Here is a 25089-nt window from a genome sequence, read left to right as displayed (position 1 = left end):
GGCAGCTAAGTGGTGCAGTGAATAGAGCACCAGTCCTGGAGTGAGGAGTACCTGAGTTCAAATCCGACTCAGACACTTAATAATTACCTAGCTGTGTGGCCTTGGGAAAGCCACTTAACCCCGTTGCCTTGCAAATAAAAATTAAATTAAATTAAAAATAAAAAAATAAGAGTCCTTTTGAAGCAGCTAGGTGGTGCAAAGGATAGCGTACTGGTCCTGGAGTCAGGAGGACCTCAGTTCAAATCGGACCTCAAACATTTAATAATTACCTAGCTGTGTGACACTTAATCCCACTGCCTAGCAAAAAAGCCAAAAAAAAAAATAGAGCACTTTTAAGGTTTGTAGAGTTCATTATATACTTTAACTCATTTGATAAAATTCATACAGTATTTAATAAACCTGTCAGCTATTGTTCTATAAATTACAAATTACTGTGCTCTATATAAATAAATCCAACCATATGACATTATAAATAGCACATTTTTAAACTTCTTGTCTAATTTCTTGTTTCTATAGAAAATTTTTTGCTACTTTATATATATTCTCTTTTAGAATAAGATTTATTAAATCTAACCATGACATTATAAATAGCACATTTTTTAAACTTCTTGTCTAATTTCTTGTTTCTATAGAAAATTTTTTGCTACTTTATATATATTCTCTTTTAGAATAAAATTTATTTGATAAATCAAGGTAAAAACAAGAATACAACAAAGATTAAGTCCCTGTTTTGTGTTAGTGTGGGGGGAGGGGATAGTTTAACTTATTCCATGCTCTCTAAGTTTACATCATATTTGAGAAACATATACGTCTAAGCAAACAGAATTTTAAAAGTACAAACAGCAAAATGTATAAAAATGAAATTAAAATATATCTATATATATATAATTGCACATAAAAATAATTGTTAAAACTTGCTTTATATTATAACATTCCTACTCCCACAAGTAATTTTTAATAGTACATTTGGAATAAAGTTTATAAGGGAAATGGTCTGAAATGTCCAATCCATAGTTTGTCTTGTCTGTCGCACATAGTTTCTCCCTTACTTTGTAAATCTTTGATAGTTTTTTTTTAAGCCTTTGTTCTTCCATTGGCTACCCAATGCCTTGCAAATGGCAGGTGCAATTAAACAAATTTAATTGGGATCCCTTCTTTCAGCTTCTCCCCACTATCAATTCACTGCCTAATAAGCCATACATTTCCAGCTTTCCTATCCCATTTGGCCTTCGCTATGAAAGCCTGTAGAGATTATTACTTCACATTAATCCTTAACTGTGTTTTCTTAAAATTGCTGTTTAGCAGGGCGATACTTGGATTTCTTTAGCCTCACACAACTTTCAATACTCGATGAAATGCTTAAAACTGGCGCCAGTCGCAGTCTTTCAAAGCCAATTTTCATAGTTCCCCACTCCATTTAATGCATTAGTCCCGGTCCCCATACAAACTGGCTTCTTAATGATGTTTTAAACAAAATCCTTTGCTGAGGAGTTAACAGCGGGAGCACGAGACGCTTCATCTCCACCTAACGAGAAGTCCATCCGGGCTCCAGTCTGTCAAAGCAGGTTTTCCGTGCTGGAACATGAGAGTTGTCGCGCTGCGGGTGGCCGGAAGCGAGGTCCCAAGCCGGCGGCTCCGGTTCTCCGTCCCGGCGCGAAGCGCGCGGCCAGGCGGGTCTCAGGAGCGCCCCGGGGGTGCCAGGCTGTGCCTCAATTCTCCAAGGGCAACCTTCCGGCGGGGAATCTTTCCCAGCCCGCCTTCGCAGCTGGGGTAAATGCCAAATACTAACAAAGGTCACCGGTTCCGTTTACGCAATACCAGGAAGAGGGCACGGAGCCGCGTGACGCCACTCGCACCTGCGCAGTCGGCCTTTCCCAGTTGCTGAAGAGCGCGCGGCGCTTAAGGCGCCTGCGCATTGGCATCTCATCCGGTTCGGAGGGAAGGCCCGAGGAACTGCGTCAGGAGGCCGCGCTGCCGCTGCCCTTTCGGCGCCTGCGCGTTCTGTTGCCGGCAAGGGAAGAGGGGTGGCCAGGCTGCTGTACCCCCAGCGTCCCTTTGCGCCGCCCGGACACCGTGCTGGTCGCCGGCACCATGAAGATCTGGACGTCGGAGCACGTCTTTGAGTGAGTTTGGTACAGTCGGAGAGGCGGGCAGCGGGGACGCGGAGGGGGAGCGGGGCGGGGAGGAGGGAGTGCCGCCGAGCGAACCGGCCTCCTCGGGAACCTTCCAGGCACCGGGCTCGGGGACGCGCGCCGAGAGGGAACGGGCGCACGAGCCTGGGCCCACGCGGCGGCGGGGCTGCGAGCCCCGAGGCTCCCGCCCGGGCAGCGCGAGGAGGGGGTCAAGGTCATTGGTAGTGATGGACCTCGTGCGCAGCCGTCTGCCCCCGCGTTCTCGGGCCAGGCCCGAGGGCCGCGGGGTGCCCTGCCGGGCGAGCCCCGCTGCTGCCCCGGGCGCCGGGCGCCCGCGCGTCCGCCTCCCCGGAGTCCCGTCGGGCGGGGCGGCGGGAAGGGGCCTGTCTCCGCCGCTCCAGCCTTCCCAAAGCTCGTTAGCGAGGAGGGCCAGGCGCCCCCTCCGCCAGGGAGGGGATCTCGTTACCGGAATCCGCGCTTTGGTGGCACAGGTGTGACCGGGAGGGGAACTGCGGCTTCTTACTGACTCCGTAATGCACCTGCAAAAGCAAACGGCCTCTCACGGCCTATTTTGGACCAGGAGTGCAGGGTAACCCCCTCCCCAACCTTGCGCCACCTCCTTCACCTCCAGCTACGGCTTGTAACTTATTTTTCTCTTGTCCACCACTTTCATGAGAAAGTCTATCAGAATGCCCCTTCCTTTTTTTTCCTGCTTGAAATGAGAGAATATGCATTTAACAGTTCCACTTGATTGATGTGTTGTTAGCCCCCTTTTTTAAGTTGTTTTTACTAGGTTTGGGAGAAAGAAGGGCTACATTTGGAAATGAAGATAACGTAAAAATAAAAGATCAGTTTAACAGTGTAAATGTGATTGAAATATGTCGTGTGCATTAGCTATTAAAAATTTTGTGTTCTGTCTTGGCGATTTGTATTTCTGACGGTGAGATTAAGTATAGGCCCATTTAGGGAACATTATTTTTTCTAATGTTTTTCGGTTAGGTAGGCAGCCCTTTCAGTTGAGTTGATTAGTGCCACTTGGTTAAGGGCATAGGATTTGTGATGGAGAAAATAACCTCAAGATCAAGTAGGACTTTGGTAAATATGCAATGGACACTACCAAAACTGTAAAAGAATGTATCTTTTTAAAACTTTGAATTCTTGAGTGATAGTCTAAAAGTGCTTCTCTATTCTATACACAAGATGAGAGTAGTAGTTGTGATTTTACCAGTAGAACTGGTGCCCACAGCAATGAAATCATGGATCCTTTGAACATTAGCCACTACATGACCCATACTTTTAAAACTCACTATTAAACATGCCAAGATTGGTTCATCTTAATGTCTCAAGTTTACTTTTCATCCAAAGCAAGAGTTACCAAAATGAAAAATTTTCCTCTCTGAAATTCTCATTTATAATATATGTCATGTTTATAGAATAACTCTAGGACACTTTGGTTCTAGAATATCCGTTGTGAGATGTCTATTGCTCTTTGTTTTTGCCAGGAATAAAAACAGCTTTGCAAACATTATTTCAGGTTACTATTAAAAGAGGCCTGAGAAGTAGGTACTATTATCCCATTTTACAGATGAAGTAAATGGGACAGATTAAGTGACTTGCCTAGTCACAGAAATAATTAGCATCTGAGGCTTGATTATCACTCAAGTCTTCTGGACTCCAGTCACTTAGGTGTCTATCAGCATCCTTAATGTATTGCTCACATTATCCATCTGTTGTTCCTCATTCTTGCTTTATAATCAATCATTCTACCACATTTTCTGATCATATATATCCTATTATATCTTTTATACCCTACTTGTTACAGACATACTGGAGTTAGTAACCTGTTTTAGCATGTTTATACTTCCCTTATCTCTTTCCATTGTTCATTGACTTTTATAATTTTTATTTTTATGTGATCATGTATAACAAAAACTTAAATACAGTCAGACTTTTGAACAGCATTTGCAGAGAACACAGAACCTTTTTCATGTAAGTTCCTTGAGGATAGAGACTTTATACCCAAAGAGTATTGAGGAAAGAAGGAAAAGTATCTATATGTTTAAAAATATTCATAGCCACACATTTTTTATTGTAGCAAAGAATTGGTTGGTTGGTACATTGTTTGTTGTCCTTTGTTCTCAAAAGATCAAAATGACATCACTTTGTAGAGTCAAGTTACAGTGTGTCCAACTGTGGCTGATCAAATCAATACAAGCTGAGAAAGCCCTACCACAGGTTGGACACAATGATCCTTGTGAACATTTAGGGTGGATTCTCTACTTTTGCACTTCTCAAGTTTCTTTTTAGCTGTTTCATTTAGCACCTTGTTTGATAAGGGCATAACCATGCTTCCCATGTCACACAGTTCCAAAGTTCTTGAAAGTGTCTTTGTATTGCTTCTACTGACCAACATGTGAGCACTTGCTCTTTGTGAGTTCACCATGAAATAGTATTTTAGGTAGCAGAGCCAGCCCATTAGGTTTTCTTCACTAGAGTTTTGAATACTTGGCAGTTTGATTAGAGAAGGGACCTCAGTATCCAGTCAGTATTTTGTCCTGCCAGGTGACCTTCAGAATCTTTCTAAACAGTTCAAATGCAAGGGCCCAGGACCATAATGTGGAAGAAAACTATAATTCAATCTGACAAAAGGGGCTTAGCACACAAGAAAATGTGATCTTTCCCTTCACTCTCCAGGAGGCACCAGAGCTATAGCACCGAGAGAAAGATGAAGTGGGATGGCCTTCCTGAGGACAGACCTTTTTTTTGGGAAGTTATGTGGTATAGGTGCAGATACAATCCAAACCAATCTAATCAATAAACTTTTATTTGTGCCTACTAAGTGCCAGGCAGTGAGTGGCCTGAGTGCTGGAATTACAATCAATAAAAAAGAAAAATAAAACCTGTCCTCAAGGAACTTGTAATATAAATGAAAAGACAACATACTAAAGAAGGTAGGGAAAGGGGGGCAGAAACTAAGGCTAATAGATTATACAAGTCTGAATGGCTCAAGTATTTCAATACAAAAGAAAATTATTCAGATGATATGGAGCTTGTAGATTCCCAAGAGAACATGTTCATCCATGGTGTAAAAGAGAAATAAGGATTATGAAAAGAGAATTTATGGCCAGCTGGGTAGGAATAATCTGAAAGCTAGAAAAATTTAAACTTGATAACCCTCACCAAAAATGAAAACAATTGGTTGCAAAAGCAAGTTCCCCAAAATGAAGGCAATCTGGCAGAAGTACTCATATAAAAAGAAAACAATAATCTTCATACAAAACTAAACATATTCATTTTGAAGACAGGATGAATAGCCATGTTGAGAAGCAAAGAAATCCTGAACATTATGATGCAGGGAGTAATACAAGAAAACTGCCCAGAACTTCCAATGAAAAACTCCACAGATTATCTCCAGGGGAAAGGGAAAAAAAGTTATTCTGCAAACTCCAAAACACATGTTTTGATTAAATTGAATGATTCTGGTCTTTGGCATTCAAGAGTGACACTGACCTTTTATTGAAAATGTTAGAATTAATAATATAATGACTTTTTATCCAGAAAAAAAAGTTGAATGATTCTGATGACAATTAATTTTTCAAGGACCTGGAGGAAAACTTTAAAATATAAATTAAAGGAAATTCAAATAACACAAGTCTATTATGCACTCACCAGGAACTAAAAAAGAATGGAACAATTTCTGTCAAAGAACAAAGGCATTCAATGCCCCACCCAAGGTGACACCCAAGAAACCTAAGCCATCAATGAAAAAAGATGGAGTTCAATAAAAATAAAGTTAAAAACCTTCCTACAAGGAAAATCAGACGTGAACAAACTATTTGCTTTGCAAATGTCCCAGACAGCAGAAATATATGAAAGGAAAGAGCTTTGTTTTATTTTTGTTTTTTAACAAGGACTTTTATTCAAAAAAGAAAAAAGTTGCAGACTGCTGTCACCAGTGTACCAAGTAGGTACACTGGAGTAGGGCTGGTAAGCAAAGAGCGGTAGGCTGAGTTGGTGTCCTCTTCCCTTCACTCCCCCTGAAGCAGCAGAGTGATAGCACCATGAGAAAGATTAGTGTGTTGAGGCCTTCCTGAGTCGGAGTGGTGTGTGATGTGGGGGGGAAGAAAATTCACCTATATATAGAAGATCTCCCCCCCTTTATGATTTTCATCTTTGAAGAAGGGGGGAGGGGGAGCAGCAGGATGTACCACCAAGGTGGGGGCTAAAGTCAAGAACCATCCTGAGATTTATGGGAAGGGATCTTTGCCTTTCTCTTCTCTGCTGGGTTTGCAGGTTAGGGAGTGAGGGCACTCCCACACATATCCTGTCCCTGAGGCAGATAGCATTCCTCTGCCCCATGGTGGGGACTGCTGGGTTCAGGGGATTGGCATCTTGCTAAGGTTATCCCTGGCCATCTGCACCCTGCCCTCCCCAAACCTCAAAGCCTCCAAGGCTGGGCTGATGAAGTCAGCAAAGAGAGGAGAGGTGTACCCCCCACCCCAGAAGGCCAGACCCTTGCCCTTAGGACGTGCCTTCTTGCTAGGGTTAGGCCTGTTCAATTGAAGCCATTAACCCCTAGTGAAAATTAGGGGAACCAAAAGGTGCTCCAAGCCCCTGAAGAGTGATCCTGCAGAGTTTAAGCAGCTTTCTAGCCAGGGAGAGGCAGCACCTGAAATCTGTGCTCCCAGTCCCAATTCCCTGGGGAGCTGCCAGCTGCACAAGTCTTCAAGGAACTAGATAGGAGAGAAAGGAAAAGGAACCCTGGAAGGCAAGCTGCCCCCAAGGTCCCTTCTCCCTTTGACCTGAGGAGGAAATAAAGAAGGTCTTGTGCCCTGACAGGGATACCTCCCCAGGGTAACCCTCAAACCCAAAAGAGGGTCCTGGAAAAACAAATCCATGCCCCTACTCCAACCTCTGGTTCCATTTTTAGTTAGGCTGTACTTAGAATACTTTATTCAATTCATCATATAGGACAAGCACCAAAGCTCCACTCATGCCTCTTAGAACTCTAGACCAGGCAGGCCCCTTGAAAAAAGATTTGCTGCTCTCATCTTTAGCAATCTTCTTCCGGCAATCAGTTGTCTCAGTGCACCTGATATTAGCTCCATTGGGCCCAGACTGCATCATCATTCTTCACCTTAATTATATCAGAATGATAGGAGACCACACCTGCTACAGCTGTCACTGTGCAATTCTCCAACTTAGTATATTGTGAGTGTTCTTCGGATCTGAGAGCATACTTTTTGCTGTATCAGAGATTCCAAAGTAAGCTGCTCTACAGATAAAGATACCCTCCCCTGAGATATTAAAACTTTGATACAAGCCACAAATTCCATCAGACTTGGTAATTTTTCATAAGGCAATCTCTAGGCCTTTGAATTGACGCTCAGTGCCAGATTTCCCAACATCATTTGCCAAGCAAGTTCTTGCAAAATCCAAGGGTAAACAAAGCAGAAAGGTTTTAGATTGTAGATGTCCTTAAGAAGTTTAGCAATAAGAGGATATATAGGAAATAATAGATAGCAGGAATGTGTGTATCATTAAGCAAGCATTTTTTAGGATGGGAGTGATAGCATATTGTAGGCAGGAGGGAAGCAGTCAGTAGATGTGAGTGTAAAGATGATGGCGAAGGCAGTCAGCTGGAGAGGATGTGAAGTCAGGCAACTGGCACTAAGTATCTACCGTGTGTCACATGCTGCTTAATGCTGAGGATACAAAGAAAGACATCCCCCTCCCCCCAAAAATGTCCCTGTTCTCTAAAAGCCCAGAATCTAATGAAGGAGGCAACAATGCAAACTACTATATCTATAAAAATAAATTGGAGCTAGTATTCAGAAGAGTGCACACTAAGATTAAAGAGGACTGGGGCACACATCTTACCAAAAGTGAGACTACCTGAGACCTGAAATAAACTAGGGAAGCTGGGATGCATAGAAAGAGTTTCAGGCATGGGGAACAGCCAGTGAAAAACCTTAGCTGGAGGTAGAGTGTCTAGTAAAAAACCTGCTAGAAGGTAAAGTGTCATTGGAGTATGTGGAAGAAAGGGGCTAGAATTGAGAAAGACTAAGCCAAACAAAATGTTACTTGAGACTAAAAGTCCTTTTACCCTAGCAAAGAGAAGGACCAGCTTTTCAGGTAAAATGAGTACAAGTAGAGATAGTTGCAGAAGCCATCTGAACAAAGTGAGAAGAAAAGTTGAAGTTACCAGCATATGATCTGGATTGGTCATTGCACCAAGGAATAGGAGAGGGGTTGACTGAGAGAAGTGTGGAAAGGAGAAGAGGAAATAGAAAGTTTTAGGAGGGGATGAAAATGTTTAGAAAACACATTTGTACATGTTCAACTTTTACCAGATTGTTTTGATGCCATGGGGAGGGGAGTATAAAATGGATGAATGCTAAAAACTACCTTTGCATGTAATTGAAAAAGATAAAATTAAAAAGAACATGATCAGAAAACTCTTGCTGACATAATTTGACATTAAAAAGGTGCAGGGGGGTGTTTAGGAAAGAGGCTATGACTGAATGACATGGTAAATGAATGAATGAGGAAGATGGAAAAGGATTGCATTCTTCTGAAGGGAGGGTCTGGTTGACACATTTATGGTAGAACCCTGTCATCATGGTTTTATCAAAGTTAGCATTGAAATATTTATAAGTCTGAGCTTGACAGCAAAATTTTAAAAAATTTGGGTTATTTTGAAAATTAAATTTAACATTTTTATGTCATTTTAACTTTATGAAGTTGAATGAAAGGAGTGAACAAACAGTATAATAGTGTCATTTTTGTTTGCCTGTTTCTGAGTTATAACTTAGATTTTGTTTGTTTTATATAAGTCGAGGTAATAAAAATTTATTTTCATATTTCTTTTTTCATAGAAACATTTGCTTGATTTTCTTGAACTCTTACAGGACCTGAGGTTGAATATATTCTGTTCTAGTAATTTAATTCCATACTTTTAGAGGTAATTATTGTATTCTTGAATCTAAGAGATTTTTAGTTTAGCTTTTTTTTTTTGGTCCAGGTTTCTAATTTCATTGACTCAGAATTATTTGAATGCTTAGTGTATTTGTAAGGTTCTTTGGGGCAAAGGGGAGGAAGAACTGGCTGTGTAATTGGACACATTCACTAATTAGATTAAAGGTGAAACCAAAAAATATCTTAGAGGTCATCTAGACCAAGCCCCTCATTTTCACAGAAGAGTAAACAAGCCCAGAGAGGTTTTGACTTTCCTTTAGATATTAACCAGAAGAGCTAAGAGTTAAGACCCAGTTCTTTGACTTTAATTAGGTTCTTTGACGTTCAAATATAGCTGAATATACTTCTTCTATAATGAAATTATATATATATATATAATAGGTAAATTGAGCAGATGTGATCATTGATACTGTTATACTTTAAAGAAAAAACTGAAGTAGGTATTGCAGTATCAGAAACAGAAAATATCTCCCTTTCCCCCAATAAATTCATGCATCTTGAATTCTAAAGAATGATGTTTGTAAATTATAGATAATTCCAAAATATTCTTTCAAATCTTAGAAATGTCTTAATTTTTGGTTATTTTGGCAGCCACCCATGGGAAACAGTTACAACAGCTGCTATGCAGAAATATCCAAATCCTATGAATCCAAGTGTCGTTGGAGTTGATGTGTTAGATAGACATATAGATCCCACTGGGAAATTGCATAGCCATAGACTTCTCAGCACGGAATGGGGCATGCCTTCTATTGTAAAGTCGGTAAGTATCTCTGTGCCCATACTGCTCTTGTCCCTATTCTACCCTCATTCCTTTCCCTTCAACACTTTGAAAATCAAATTACAGAACAAAAGGTACAAAATCAGAGATAGGAATTTGGTTTTTGAACAAACTTGATGTTCCTATATTGATGAATCTCCTCTTTTCTCCATATCTGTTTGAATAAACTAGAATTACAACTTCTTTATTTCTAAGAGAAAGTACTGATGCTACTGATAAATACTAAAAAGGTGTGACAATTTTTTTTGTCTACTTTATTTTCACTTATGATTTCTTAAAATCTAGTTTTGGAAAAGCCCGTTGTGATTCAAATGGAGCTGCCTGAACACCCTTTAAACCTAAATCATGCTGACTTTCTTTGATAGACCAATAACTGGTCCCCAGTCCAAGACTCTTTTGCTTATTGGATGGTTCCATTGAGTGTAAATAGCAATTGTTTTCTGTTCTGGCCATTTTGTAATGGCAAACTAGGCTCTTTTGTTTCAATTCTTAACTAGCCCTTAATCATTGAATGGGGTTCTTGTCTCAGACAAACTTACCTGGCAAAGACCTTAGCTTAAAAGGATATCACCAGTCATCTTAAATTATGTCTTGCCACTGGACTGATGAGTCTCACAGAGAAAACAAGGGTAATGACTTTGCTATGCTCTGCCTCATTTAAATACAATTCATTCTTTAGTCAAAGCATTGGTCCTCAGAGAACAAAGAATAAACAGGAACAATTCTCCTTGCGATTTCATTTCTATCATTCACCTAATTTTTAATTACCTTGGACTATTCCCCAAACCTAGGAGAGTCATCTTAAGTGCTAATTCCTCTTAACTTCACAGAAACATTTCCCTTCCAGCTTTTGTTTCATCTTGTTTTTATGATCAGAATGATGTTGATGTTTTGTTTTGGAATGAATTACATGTTTTCAAAATAATACACAAAAGGGCACTCAGAGGAGTATACCATTAGCATCAGACTCTAGGTTGCAGTCCCAGCTCTGACACAGGCAAGTTACCACTGCTCTTGAGTCTTAGTTTCCTTTTTTGTAAGATGAATATAATTACAGCACTGTCTATCTCAGAAAACTATTGTGAAAAAAGCACTTTGTAAATCTTTCTAAGTGCTTTGTGAATGCTAGCTTTTATTATTCTCATGTAATCATTGGCTGTTAAAAATAAGGTCACTAATTCTTAATATCTCTCTTAGCTTATCGGGGCAGCAAGAACCAAAACATATGTGCAAGAACATTCTGTAGTTGATCCTGTAGAAAAAACAATGGAACTTAAATCCACTAATGTAAGTAATTTTTTTTTTTTACTTTTATTTTCAATATTGAAATAGTGTTTATTTCTGTGTAGCTTATGCATATGAGTCTAAATAGTCTTTTGGGGCTAGTCAAGAGATAGGGGAGTTCAAACCCTGCCTATTTGACCTTGGGCAAGTCACTTAATCCCTGTCTGTCTCAGTTTCCTCAACTATAAAATGGGAACTATTTCTAGCACTTCTTTCCCAGAGTTGTGAAGGATCAAATGAGATAATAATTATAAAACCCTTAGAATAAATGTTAGCTGTTTTGGTGGTCTGAAAATTGAGTGCTCCTTAAAAAAATGAGTGCTCCTCTGGCATTGTTTCTGCATGTTCATCCTTTGGCCCTGACTAGTACTACTTTAATAATTTTGAATATTTCTAAATAATAGAGTATATTTTTAAAAAGATACTTATTTTGTATTTCTAAGTTGGTGGCCTCAATAAAAGAGAACAAGTAATTTATGACTGGTAGAAGATGAACTTGTACACTATGGTACTTAGAAAATGACATTTGAATTTATTTCAGTTTTAAAACTTATCAATTGATAATTTGGGGGTTTTGTTTTATAGATTTCATTTACTAATATGGTTTCGGTAGATGAGAGACTTATATATAAACCACATCCTCAAGAACCAGGAAAGTAAGTAAAACTTTTTAGAAATTCCAGTGCTTTGATGGATTTTTAAATTATTCTAGATGTTTCTAGTAGTGTGGGAAATGGGCATACTTAAACTGTTTAAACATATTTTGCTTCAGGACCATTTTGACTCAAGAAGCCATAATCACTGTGAAAGGAGTGAGCCTTAGTAGTTATCTAGAAGGACTGATGGAAAGTACAATATCATCTAATGCTAACAAAGTAAGTTCTACCCTCCTGTAATTCTATTTATTGACTTTGACATTCTTCAGATTTTGCTGTTTTTTCTAAAATAGCTCTGTGCTCTTAATTAGTTTACTTTATAAAACTACAACAATATAATAGGTAAAAGGTTTGGGTAAGGACACATTATGTATTTTGTAACTCTATAACTTATTATATCTGAAGATTATCCGCTTTTTTATTAAAGTGTTTAATGTTAAGTGCAAGTCACTGTACTGTTACGTCCACCACAGAATCATCAACACAAATAACCAAATGAAGTATATTATGATAGGAACAAAGAAGAGCAGTCTTTTAACTTTTCTCTCTTCCCTCCCTCACTACCATCCTACCTTGATCATGTTATTAATAAAAAAAAGTTGCTACCATGATTTCATTATGGGTTTGTTTTAGGCTACAAAATGGAATTTGGTTGATACTTAAATCATAATCCAAGTCAATTGTTTATTATTAGAAATAATAATACCTAATGGTTATATAGTACTATACATATATTATTATAATACCTTTTGATTCTCACAACAAATCTCTGAGATAAGTACTCTATAGTTTATCCTCATTTTACAGATGAGGAACTTGAGACCTTCTGCAGAAGGTGGGATTTGAGCTTATTCTTTAAAAAAGCCAGGGAAACCAAGAGGTGGATTTAAGGGAGGGCAGAGCCTTCTAGGCATGAGGTATACCCTTGTGCAGAGGGAGATGAACTGTCATGTTGGAGGTACTCCAGTTAAAACTGGGAAGCTGAATCATAGAGTGTAAAGAGGGAGTAAAGTGTGAAAAGATGAGTCAGGTCATAATGGAGAGCTTTAAATGCCTAACAGAAAACTATTTTTGATCCTAGAGGTAATAAGGAACTAACTGAGCAGGGTGGAAGGGGGTGATGTAGTCAGACCTACAGTTTAGAAGAAATCATTTTTGGCAACTGCTGAGTGAAAAATTGATTGTAGTGGGAGCAATTTGGAGACACAGACCATTTAGTACACTTATTGCAATAGTCTCGGTGAGAGGCAATGATGGTTACTTTTGTTATTACTACTCAGTGATGATGAATATGTGTTGTGAATTTTTTTAAGGGCCGTGAAGCAATGGAGTGGGTAATTAACAAATTAAATGCTGAGATTGAAGAGTTGACTGCTTCAGCAAGAGGAAGCATGAGGACACCTATGGCCGCAGCAGCATTTGTAGAGAAATGATAATGGCTATTTATATGGAACTTTAATAGGTCCACCAGGGTCTCTCCAGGCTGGTAATATATTTATTTGTATTTGGTATTTAAGAGACAGATCTGTTATATTAGGTAGGTATTCAATTAACTTGGAGAAAGGCTGTAACTTTTCATGGGAAAGTGGGGAAGGTACAGGGCTTCCCAACTTATGGGATCAACTGGAATTAACATTACCTGAAAATACCATGCAATATCAAGTTTCAAATATTTGAAGATTAAGGATGTTTCAAATGGATACCTACACCAGCATGTTGAATCTCCATATGGTTGAATTTTATAGTATTTAATTCATGAGACTCTACCTACTTTTGGACCAACTCTAAACTGAAGCAGAATTAACCTTTTCTAGCATGATTGCTCAAGCAGTTTTCATGTTGTAATAACTGATTTTGGAAATAAGGAAAGTATATTACTTGGATTCCAAATGCAAGCCTTTAATTTGTACAAAAGTAACGAGCTTTGAAAAACTATGGCATTCTGAATTGGTACTTAAATGATATTTTTGTAGTGAACACTATCATTAAAGTGATATAACTCCCAATGTGAACCTGATTGCATTATATTATAGAGTACTGTATTGATTTGCCAAAATTTTGTGACAAAATTAAGACACGGTCTATCTTGATTTTGCATTTGCAGAAATGTTTTTGATTTAGGATACTGGATTGTGAACATGCAATGTTCACTTTGAAATTTGAAGAGGAACCAAAATAAAAAAAGAAAGTTATTACCTGAATTTAAGAACATCATAAAATTTAAACCAACAACTATTTGCATCTTTTAAGCATTTTGCATAATGCTTAATTAACTTATACAAAAATTGCCATGTGACTGAATCATGCGTCAATAATTACTGTAGCATGATACGTCAAATTATTTAACTGTAATATAGTTAATTGCATCTTTTTTATTCTAGTAATTGACCACAAACAAGTCTTTTTTTTTTTTTTACAACGTATATATCCCTGGATCATTTGATGTAATCTCCAGTCTGATTTGAAATATAAATTCTAGGTCCTTAGCTCTCTTTATAATCCTTGTGCCACTTGCCAAAAGAAGGAACTTAGCTAAACCACTAAGAAAATTGCACTGAAGTTTTTATTTGTGGCGTTCCTTAATTTTGGTACCAGAGGGCCAACTGAAATAGTGAAAAATTATTCCAGAAAATGTTCTATTTTGTTTAATATTTTAAAGCAGATAATTGTTAACTGCTTAACAGTATTTTATGATTCTTGTAATTATTTCTATAATACTGAAGTTGCATATGGAGTATTTTAAAAGGCAGTCAGATTTTGCCTTTAACTATGCTTAACATAAGTTGGAACTTCTGTAAAGGTTTCCTACATTGTAAAGGTTTCCTATAGAAAAAAAACTAGTTTGTACATAAGCCACACAAATATGTTTACCAAACTATTTAAAAAATGAGTATTTTTTCTATTTAAAATATTGTTTAGCTTGAGACTTTGTTGGTACATTTGTAAAAACAATTCTCAGATCCATTACGGTTTGTGATTATTTTTTTGTAACAGGAGATTGTTTTTACAACTGAAATGATATTTCAGCTAAACAAAATATAGTAAATGTTAGTACTTGATAAAAGTTGGCGGTGTATAATTTCTGTAAGTTGTACTTGTTCAGAAAAAGGTGTAATGTTCTAAGGATAAAATATTTCTAAACAAGGTTTTTCTGTGTTTTTTCTGATCAATTATAAAATTATCTTTTACCTGCTGTAGTTCACTAGTTGCCAAAAATATGTTGTTTCTCTGGGGAAGAGAAGCAGAATTAATTCAATGTAGAATCTCAGATTTAACATTAAAGAATAGGATTTGCTGTCATCCAGAAAACCCTTTCCATTTTGATTTCCAATTTTCCATTGACTATCAGATTAATATTTCTATTAAAATAACCTTAAAATAATGTCTGGATTATGCAAATAAAGGTCAAAAACCAAAATTCCTAAAAATCACTACCTGGTGGCTCTATCCTCTTATGATGTATTACTGAATATTGGGGGAGTAGGAATGGGAGGAAGTATCACTTCTTTTTAGATATAAGAAACATAACTGTACTTGTGGAGTTAGAAGGATTTTCCAGATTAGAAAATGAATTTTAACCAAAAAATTTTCATAGTATTTGCTGCTTGGCCTTTATATTTTATCTCTGGCCATACTACTTAGGATAATATGGCCATTTTTAGCTCCTTACATGAGATCTTGGATTCCTCAATAAAATTCTCTTCAAATGTGTTGTTCTTGAAATAGATTTTTTTTTCTTGTTCCCAATATTACCTATCTTGTTTTTGTTTTGTTTTGAATTAATGGGAATGGAGAACACAACAAATTTACTTAGAAATTAAGAAGATTAGTCATGAATTAGCCATGCCAGTGTAGCAACAAGTCAAATACTTGAATTAATTCTATAAAGTTTTTATATTTGTCCCAACTGAATTTATTTTCTTTTTTGAGACTGAGTTTCCCAAGTCTTGAATTGCAACTGTCATCTTAAACTGACTCCCAATAACTGAACACAGCAATGTACCATATTATTAGTTTTAGTGATGCTAGTGGGCTATGAGGGCCCAGGTACCCTGCTTTAGGAATTGTGAGAGATACATGTGCAAGCAAAGGATCCTCTGAAGCCAAGTTTTTAATTATTTGTTAGTATTTAGATCAGGAATGATGTGAGACAGGTTGATTCAAGCTTTAAGTTTGTCTTAGGGAGAGCAAAATAAGTTTAAGTAGAAGAATCTGACTTCTTAATAATACTATTTGTCCTTCATTCTTGAAGAAGACCATGACATCAGGAAGGTGATACCATGACAACACATGAATTAGATTTGAGTGAGGGGTTACTGTGCTAAGTCATCAGCCTCACTTTCTCCAGAGCCATCTGGGTCCAGTGGCCAAATGTGAATCAGGATGACTGGAGATGGCCCTGGATGTGAGGCAATCAGGGTTAAGTGATCTGCCCAAGGTCAAACAGGTAGTAAATGTCCAAGGCTGCATTTGAACTCCTGTTCTCCTGACTCCAAGGCCAGTGCTTTATTCATTGTGCCACAGTTAAATATTAGGATCTTTGATCTGTTTTCCCAGGATTGGGGGAGTGAACTAAGGGACCAGGAGTTGCAGGTAAGACAGAAGAGGAGGCAGTTCTCATTTAATGGCTAGTCAGGGAATGAGGCATGAACTTAGATCTAGAAGGCATCTTCAATCCTTAATGCAAGGGTAGATTAGAGGATTTCTACCTCACAAGGTCAAATGGGTGGGAAGTAATTTTCTCAAGTCTCTGTCTTAGGTTTGTATTTCTACATCTCAGACTCTTTGAGGCATACCAAATTATAGTTTATCCCATCAAACCTCCCCTGAAGCACAGGTAGCAGGTATGTGCCACACCCCTGGCTGAATACATGAAAATCGAAGCCCTGGAGCTGACATCCTCATATTTCTCATCACAAATCTCACTATTTATACAAATGAAGTTTTATGGACCAGATTTTTTTCTGCACAAATTTGTCTCTTGGTAGCACCACAGATACATAGGTTTTTGCCTCCTTCACTACTACAGAAAACAACAGATTTTCAAAACTTGAACTAAGTTCCCACCCACCTCCCCAGAGTTTACCGTATTTCTGAGAATCACACCACCAATTTTCCAGGCCCTTGGCTTGCCACCTTAGTGTTGCCCTCTACCATGCGCTCTCCACCCATGGGATCAGTTCCTGAGTCTTGTCACTTCTGGCCTCTCAGCAGCTCCCTCATTTGCCCCTTTCTGTGAAACATAGGGAAGGGAGGATCCGTGTTTTGGCAGTGGGGTGTCGGATGGTCCTTAAACTTGTTCGGGCCTCGCCCCTTTTCAGCCTTCTGCATAGGGTATCTCCCTCCCACCCATCCAACGCCCCACTGCCAAAATGATCCCCACGAGTGCGGATCTGCCCCTCCCTTATAAGTGGATGAGAGAAGGGGGAGGCAGAGTGGGGTACGCTATAATCACATAAAAGAAGCAAGAAAAGGCTTTTGCAGTGGGGGGGAGGGTTACCGATTACCATTCCAGACAGGGCAACCCGTGCAAGGGATCCCAGGACGGAAATCATGTAACACTGAACATCCTGGGCTAAGCTGCATAAATGAAGTGGTGCAATTCGGTTTGCACCTACTTAGTTGACATTCCACCCTGTACAAACTGGGACTGTATAAGGAAAAGAAGGAACAGCGCGGTCCGACCACGCGGGAGCGGCCCTTCCCGCTCAGGCCTCGCAGGACGGGGCCTTGAGAACTCTGATTGGACGCCGCTAACGCACTTATCAGCTGCCCTCTGCTATTGGTTACAGAGAGAACTAGGGCTGGGGACGAGAGCCTAAGCGGGATTGGCGGGCTGGCCGCGGTCTCCGCCTCTTCCTCTTCCGGCTCGTGACCTTCCTTGAGCCGGTTGACTTCTCCCGCGTTGGTCCCTCGCCCGCCCGCCCCGCAGCCATGGTCGCCTATTGGAGACAGGCCGGACTCAGGTAGGCGCAGGGTGATGCACAGGATTCGCCCCGAGACGGTAGCGGGCAGCCCGAGTGCCGGTTCTAGATGCCGCGGCTGCTTGGGCACCGGGGCTTGCCCGAGAGACCGCCGAGCCGCGACCGGCGCTGGGCCTGGGCTGGGCCTGACTGGGGCAGCCGCAGCCTGCCACCCCCCAGGGCTCTGGCCGCCTCCCCACGACTCGCCCTCTGAGTCCCCCAGCGCCCCGGCTGCCGCCGTGACTGCCCCCTCCAGTCCTCTTGATGCCACGCAAGAAGTTAGACCGGCCAGGACGTGCCCACCGCGGCTTGGTGCTTCTGTCCCGTAGATAGCTATTAAGTGGTCATTGACTTAAGCGAGCCACCCCGGCCCAGGTCACGCTACTGATGACGCGATCCTGTGCCTCAAACGGACTCCCCTCACCTCTCTGGCCTTTTGGCAATAATAATAAAACCATTTTAGATCTAGAAAACTCTTTGCAAAATTTCACCTTCTCACAACAACCCTGAGAAGTGGGACTGTTGTCACCATTCTATGGATGAAAAAAACTGAGATTGAGAGGTTAAATGACCTCCCCAGAGTCACACAGCTAGTGTCTGAGGACAGATTTGAATTCAGGCCTTCTTGAATGTGGGTCTGGAGTGCTAACCATTACACCACTTCACAGCGTCACTTTGCCAGTGGTCTCTTAAAATGAGCCTTTATCAAGCCTTGGCATTCCGGACTCTGACTCCTATTGATCATCATCTTCTGCAAGTCTTAGCTATTTACCTTCACAACAATTCCTCTGACACTGATGCAACTGCATGCCCGAACTATTGCAGTGTTCTGCTGGTTGGTTCCCTGCCCCTTGGTTCCCCTCTCCAATCCCAACTTCTATTCAGCCATCACAGTGATTTTTCCTAAAGCACAGGTGACTGCAACCCTCCATTCCATACATGTCAAGCGGCTTCCCTGCCACCTCCAGGATCAAATATAAAAAAAAAAACTTAATTGATATTCAAAGCCATTATGGCCCACTCCTATCTTTCCACTCTTTATATCTTACTGCCCCCCCCTTTTATACTCTGCATTCCAGTTATACTGACCTTGCAGTTCCTTGCACTAGACACTCCATCTCCAGATATCAGGTATTTTCACTGACTGTTCCCCCTTGCTTGGAATTCTTTTCTCACCTCATCCCTATCTCCTGACTTCCTTCATATCTCAACCCTGCAGGAAGCTGTTAATTTTCTCCTTTAATGCCAATTTATCATGTATGTAATTTGTTGCACGATTTTTTGCATGTTGTATTTCCTATTAGACCATGACCAGAGACTTCTTTGCCTTTCTTTGTATCCCCAGGTCTCTGCACAGGGTCTTGCACATAGTGTTTGCTGACTTGACATTACTCTCCTGGATCCTGGCCCAGCAAAACTACCAACCTTGCTGTGCTTTATACCTGAAGTCAATCAACAATCTTTTGTTGTTGACTATAGGCAACCAAGCATTGTGTTAGGTCTTGTAGATGCCCAGACAAAAAGGAAAAAAGGTCCCTGCCCTTAAGGAGCTTACTGTGCTGGCCTTCACTTTGGCTTCGTAAAATGTCTTTTTCCTTTAAAACTCAGTTCAACATTTCCCTTCTTCTTGAATCTTTCCTGACTGCTTCCAAATAATAATTCTCCATCTCTTCTCCCTCCCAAATTATCTGGAATATGTTTATTGTCAGATATATTGTATGGTGGAAATGGTTTATCCTAGATTCAACCTGGGAATTTTTGGGAGGAGGTGATTCAGAAATGGAAAAATATGGAAAAATAATCAATTCTTATTTGACCATATTCAATTAGAGAACCCTACAGGACACACACAGGAGAAAATTCCAGTAAGTGGTTGATTTGGAATTGAGTTTCAGAGATGTGGATACATACTGAAATATGGAATATAGATGCAGTGCTGGGTGGTACAGTGGATAGCACACCAGCCCTAGATTCAGGAGGAACTCAGTTCAAATCTTAACTTGAGACACTATAATATAGCTATTTAACTACTTTTTCAGTCTTGTTTCATATCATTCTTCTTTGAACAAGCTTTGTTCCAAGTAGATTACTATTAGATTTTCCATGGACTCAAAACTTGATGTATTTGCATGCATAGCATGCCATCCTTCTCATCTTTTTTGGAAACTTATTCTTCCTTCAAGGCAAAGCTCAGATGGCTCCTTTGAAGTCTTATCTGAGTCCTAAAGCTCTTCAGTTTATCTTGAATTATATTTATTTGTGTATCCCCAGAATGTTAACAACTTGAGATCAGAGACTTGAGTTAAGTACTTTGCATTTTAATGTAGAATTTGAAGCAAGTTTAGTGTGACCTTTTTTTTGGAAGGAGGAATTCTGTATTTCTAACAAAACCATTGGGATAGTTTGTTAGAAGAGAGATATTTTCCCTTGGAAGCACGTAAAATATATGTTCACATTCTATATTCAAAAGACAATTTGAAATAATAATAGTTTCTTATTTTGCCAAGTTGGCTTAATCAGTTATACTTTTTTTTTTCAGCTATATCCGATATTCCCAGATCTGTGCAAAAGCAGTAAGAGATGCACTGAAGACTGAATTCAAAGCAAATGCTGAAAAGGTTTCTGGCAGCAGTGTAAAAATAGTGAAAGTTAAAAAGGAATAATGTGTAAGTAGCTGATTTTTTTTAACCATCGTAGTTTTTGTAGCATGCTTTGAAAAATCGAATTTAATTTTTTGCTCTCTCTCTCTCTCTTTCCCCCCACTTCCTTTAATCCAAATGCTATTCACCTGTTCAATAATCTTCAGGTACTCCCTATTACTCATAGTATCAACTGAAGTCTTCTGTTTGACATGTAAAGTCTTTTATGGCATACCTCTAATCTACTCTTCTAAGCATAGTATACATTACTCCCTTCATATACTCTCTACTTAAGCAAAATTGACCCTTTTATTGTTCCCTAAATAATCTTTTCATTCCTAAAATGTACTCTTTATCTCCACATAATTTGTTTAGTGTAGCTTTAATACCACCTTCTATATGAGTCCCTTCTGGTTGCTATTTATTTTATAAATACATATATTAGCAGTTAGATGACTCAGTGGATTAAGCCCTAGGCCTGGTATCAGAAAAACTGACCTCAGATACTAAGATGTATGACCCTGGGCAAATCATTAGCTTCTTGTTTTGTCTGTTTCCTCATCTGTAAAATGGACATAATAATAGCACTTCCCCCTCTCCCAGATCATTGTAAGGAGCAAAAGAAATAATAGTTGGAAAACACTTAACCACAGTACATAACACAGTAATTGCTGTAAAAATATTAGCTGCTAATATTATTGTTATTTTGGCAAAGGGAGAGGAAAGATAGAAGAGAGATATGGTGTCTGCTCCAGTCAAGTGTAAGTTCCCTGAGACAAAGGTGGTTTCATTTTTGCTCATATCCCTTGCTGGGCTGCATGGTCCCTGACATCAGTCGACACTCATAAATGATTGTTAAATAACATTAGAATCTAACTTATCTCAATTATAAGATGTGGGGTATCTAACAAAATCATTTTAAATTTAAGAATAAAAATTCTGAAATTCTTCATATAATGACAGGCTTTCATAGAACATTTTAAAATGTGTAGACTCTTGCTTTAAAGTTTTCAAGGTGTTTTACAGACATTTCTGATTTGTTCTCCACAATAACTCTCTGAGAAGGTGCCACTACAGTTTACCCCCCATTTTTTTATATTTAAGAAAACAGAACTCAAGACTATGTTACTTCTTCCACTGTCAGAGGTGATATAGCAAAGGTACAAGTCAGACTCCAGGTTTTATTGGCTTAGAGCAGTACTGATTCTTTTATATTCCATTGCTACTCATGAATGCAATTCAAGAAAATCAAATAAAAGTTTTGCAATATTGATTTAGCCATCTATTTGGCACTGAGGATTATAGGATTTTGAAACTTTGTTTATAGAACCATAATATTTTGTTTTGCTTGTTTGAAAAATTAAATGAAAAATATAGACTTTAACCCTGAGAGATTTAATTTAAAGTCTATATTTTTCATTTTCAACCTTTAAGTTGCAACAGAATTTTCATGAGGAAAATATCAAATCATTGATATTCTTACTTTCTTTTTTAAATTTTTTTATTTTTTAGTTTTTTAGATTTTTCAAGGCAATGGGGTTAAGTGGCTTGCCCAGGGCCACACAGCTAGGTAATTATCAAGTGTCTGAGGTTGGATTTGAACCCAAGGTACTCCTGACTCCAAGGCCAGTGCTCTATTCACTGTGCCACCTAGCCGCCCCTGATAATGTTATTTTCTCACCCCTCAAATGTTCTTTGTAATTTTGTACATAGGGGCTATGTTCCTCACTACTAAAAATAGGTAAATTTTTGTTAATTTATCAATTAAAAACCTTTAAAGGAATACTTGATTTTCTTCTAAATGTACACTTTAATGATCTACTAATAAATAGTTAATTATCTACTCTGGAACAAAGGAAAACATGGCAGTAGGTCTCAGGAGAACTGAGTTGTGAGTACCAGCTTTTACATTCTTAGTTTCATAACCTTGAGCAAATTCTTTAACCCCTTTGAGACTCAGTTTCCTCATCTGTAAAAATGGGGATCACAATATTTGTCCTGCCTATACCTCTCTGGATTGTCGTAAGTGCCAAGTGAAAAAATATCTCTGAAGGTTCTTTCTAAACTCTCATATGCCATAGACTTTAAGTCAGTGTCAATATTCTGATAAAAAGTATATATCATAAAACAAGCAAGACACTTAAAGATCTAGTAATGGGTACTTAAAACAGTTTTAAAGCCTCATATAGACAGAATCTAATGCAGTGTAATAGATGTTAGTTCTTTAATTAAGTTGTGCTTATAAATTCAGAAATAGAGTGCTTAAATTTAGATGATTTTATAAAGCTATGAAACCTGCCTTTTAAAAGTCACTAGCACTTGAAAGCAAAGAGGCAATCAACAAAGCCAGACGGTGCTTATTCTTTTCACTATTTTTCCTTTTAAAGCAATGACCCTTCTCCATGAGAGACAATGGCTAGAGTTTAGAGACAGAAGGACTTGGATTCAAATCCCATCTTTTGACGTTTAGACGATGTTAACACAGTGAAAGCATTTAACTTCTTGTTCTAGGCAGCTCTCATTATAAAACTGCAGAACTTGAGCTGAGCTGAAGCTTTTCTCATCATATAGATAAAAATCACAATTCTGATTAAATAACATTGAAACCCTCATCTTTGTTCTTGGTTATATGAATTGAGACCCCCCAGCTTAAGATTTATTACATTTAAGAACAAAACTTGTTGGCTGGGAAAATTTCTTCTCTGCAAGGTAAGTGTAACATTTGGCTCAATAATGCCATCTTGTGGCCCAAAGAGATGAGTGAAGCTAGTATAGTTAAAAACAGGGAATAAGATTTTCAGTGTGTTAATTGAAACAAAAAGTAAGCTTTTTCTGGTCCAGTATAAGGAATACAGAAATTATTAAATTTTTAAGAAAATTAATTTGCAATCTTGCTTTTCTCTTCTCCTAGAACCTGACTAGTGCTACATTTTCAAGGTGAAGATTTTCAGTTATGTGTTAATGGCAGATTGGAAACTATCTCACTTCATGTTTTGCTGTTGAGAAGAAAACACCTGCCTGTGTATTCTGACATGCCAATAAACTAAGCCCTGATTCAATATGACTGGTTGTTTGGGGTTTATAGCCAACGATTCCATTTTTGATATTTCTACAGGACTTTGAATAAGAGCATGGAGTTTCTTTGTAGAATAGAAGTAGTGAAGTGGTCTAAAAAAATAAAGCAAAACTAGGAAATGCCTCCGAATAGAAATTTGAGAAACTCTATTGTCACTCTGTTGCAAAGGATATATGACAGCTAAAAATTAAGCCATATCATCTCCTTCTTTATATAGGAAAGCAGTCTTTCTCAAATGAGTGACTAAAGTTGTTCAATACATATTTAGTGCCTTCAATTTGCTCTGCACTGGGGATAGAGATAAAGAATGCAATGGGGGTGGCTAGGTGGCGTAGTGGATAAAGCACTGGCCTTGGAGTCAGCAGTACCTGGGTTCAAATCCGGTCTCAGACACTTAATAATTACCTAGCTATGTGGCCTTGGGCAAGCCACTTAACCCGTTTGCCTTGCAAAACCCTAAAAAAAAAAAAGCAATCCCTATTCACAGTGATCTTACATTTTAATGGGGAGGGAAATACATGTAAAAATATATAAAACATAAAAATTATATGTGTATGTATATAATCACAAAGTAAAAATGTAGGTTGGGGAGCCTAGCTCTAGCAGGGATTTCAGAAAATACTTCATGCTGAAGATTGTGTCTTCAAGGAACAGAGGGACTCTGATATGGAGCTAAAGATCTATTCAAGGCATGATGTGAGGACAGATTGAAAGGCACCAAGACAGGAGATAGAATTTGTGAGAAGCACAATAGACCAGTTTAACTGTATATGTGTGGGGGGGGGCAATGTCCATTGAGGCAGGTTATAATGTTTATTTTATTCTTAAAGAGCAATCTAGGAAGTCATTGAGTTGCCTATTTGGCGAATCACATGGTCAGAGTTGTATGAGCTATCTAGGGTAATGAGAGCCTGAGTGGTGAAAAGGGGTCAGATGCAAGAGATTTAAAAGTAGAAGTAGAACTTGTTATGAGGAAGAATGAAGAGTCAAGGTTAATGCCAAGATTTTGAAACTGAAACACTGGAAGGATGATAGAGACATAGAATTAGGAAAGTTTGGAAGAAGGAATGGTCAGGTGGAAAGATATGAGTTCAGATTTAGGCATGTCTTCACAACATCTAGGTTGAAATGTTCTATAGACAGTTATGGGAGAAATGAGTTAAATTTGTAAATCAGGGTGTCAACTGCATAGAAGTGATAATTAAAACCCTTGGAGTTAGTGAAGTGACCTAAAAAAAAGATGAAGAGGGACCCAGAACAGAACCTTGGCTAATAACCATAGTTAGGGGAGGAAGGGTGATGTGGATGATGAGTCATCAAAGACTCCAGGAATCAAGGAGGAAGTTGACAAGAAAGTGTAATGTCACAAAAAACCCAGAAAGGAGAGTTTCCAGTTGGGATTTGGTTATCAACAGGATCAAATGTACCAGATTAGAGGAAAGATTATTAAGTGTGTGTGTGTGATAAAACAGCAAAAGAAAAGATTTTAGAAAAACTTGAGAAGACATTTGAATTGAGGAAAATGCAGAAGTGAAATGACAATTTGCACTATAATCAGCATTGTAAAAATAAGACCTAATTAA

At 38.8% G+C, this 25089-nt stretch overlaps 2 protein-coding genes across 3 annotated transcripts; both read left to right on the top strand.

Annotated features, from left to right (window-relative positions):
- Positions 1–1941: 1941 nt before the first annotated feature.
- On the top strand, positions 1942–15137 carry PRELID3B (PRELI domain containing 3B). 2 transcript variants are annotated; one of them, XM_074210368.1, is made up of 7 exons: positions 1942–2123; positions 9011–9096; positions 9702–9870; positions 11086–11175; positions 11758–11828; positions 11945–12047; positions 13142–15137. In XM_074210368.1, the coding sequence occupies exons 3-7, from the start codon at positions 9733–9735 to the stop codon at positions 13259–13261; spliced, it is 522 nt and encodes a 173-aa protein (XP_074066469.1). In that variant the 5' UTR covers positions 1942–2123; positions 9011–9096; positions 9702–9732; the 3' UTR covers positions 13262–15137. The 2 variants fall into 2 exon arrangements, with proteins under 2 accessions (XP_074066469.1, XP_074066468.1); XM_074210367.1 differs by lacking the exon at positions 9011–9096.
- Positions 15138–17683: 2546 nt separating this feature from the next.
- Positions 17684–23491, top strand: ATP5F1E (ATP synthase F1 subunit epsilon). The gene is made up of 3 exons (XM_074210366.1): positions 17684–17794; positions 20331–20457; positions 23342–23491. The coding sequence occupies exons 1-2, from the start codon at positions 17763–17765 to the stop codon at positions 20452–20454; spliced, it is 156 nt and encodes a 51-aa protein (XP_074066467.1). The 5' UTR covers positions 17684–17762; the 3' UTR covers positions 20455–20457; positions 23342–23491.
- Positions 23492–25089: the final 1598 nt, after the last annotated feature.

This window comes from Macrotis lagotis, chromosome 1 (genome assembly GCF_037893015.1).
Source record: "Macrotis lagotis isolate mMagLag1 chromosome 1, bilby.v1.9.chrom.fasta, whole genome shotgun sequence".
Lineage (NCBI taxonomy): Eukaryota > Metazoa > Chordata > Mammalia > Peramelemorphia > Peramelidae > Macrotis > Macrotis lagotis.
The sequence above is the reverse complement of the archived record's forward strand: the minus strand, read 5'-3'. Positions and strand labels throughout refer to the sequence as shown.

Coding starts and splice junctions, on each gene's coding strand:
- PRELID3B (XM_074210367.1), top strand. CDS start 2,092: ATGAAGATCTGGACGTCGGAGCACGTCTTTGA. Junction 11,176..11,757: donor TGGAACTTAAATCCACTAAT/GTAAGTAATTTT, acceptor TTTGTTTTATAG/ATTTCATTTACTAATATGGT. Junction 11,829..11,944: donor CATCCTCAAGAACCAGGAAA/GTAAGTAAAACT, acceptor ATTTTGCTTCAG/GACCATTTTGACTCAAGAAG.
- ATP5F1E (XM_074210366.1), top strand. CDS start 17,763: ATGGTCGCCTATTGGAGACAGGCCGGACTCAG. Junction 17,795..20,330: donor TGGAGACAGGCCGGACTCAG/GTAGGCGCAGGG, acceptor TTTTTTTTTCAG/CTATATCCGATATTCCCAGA.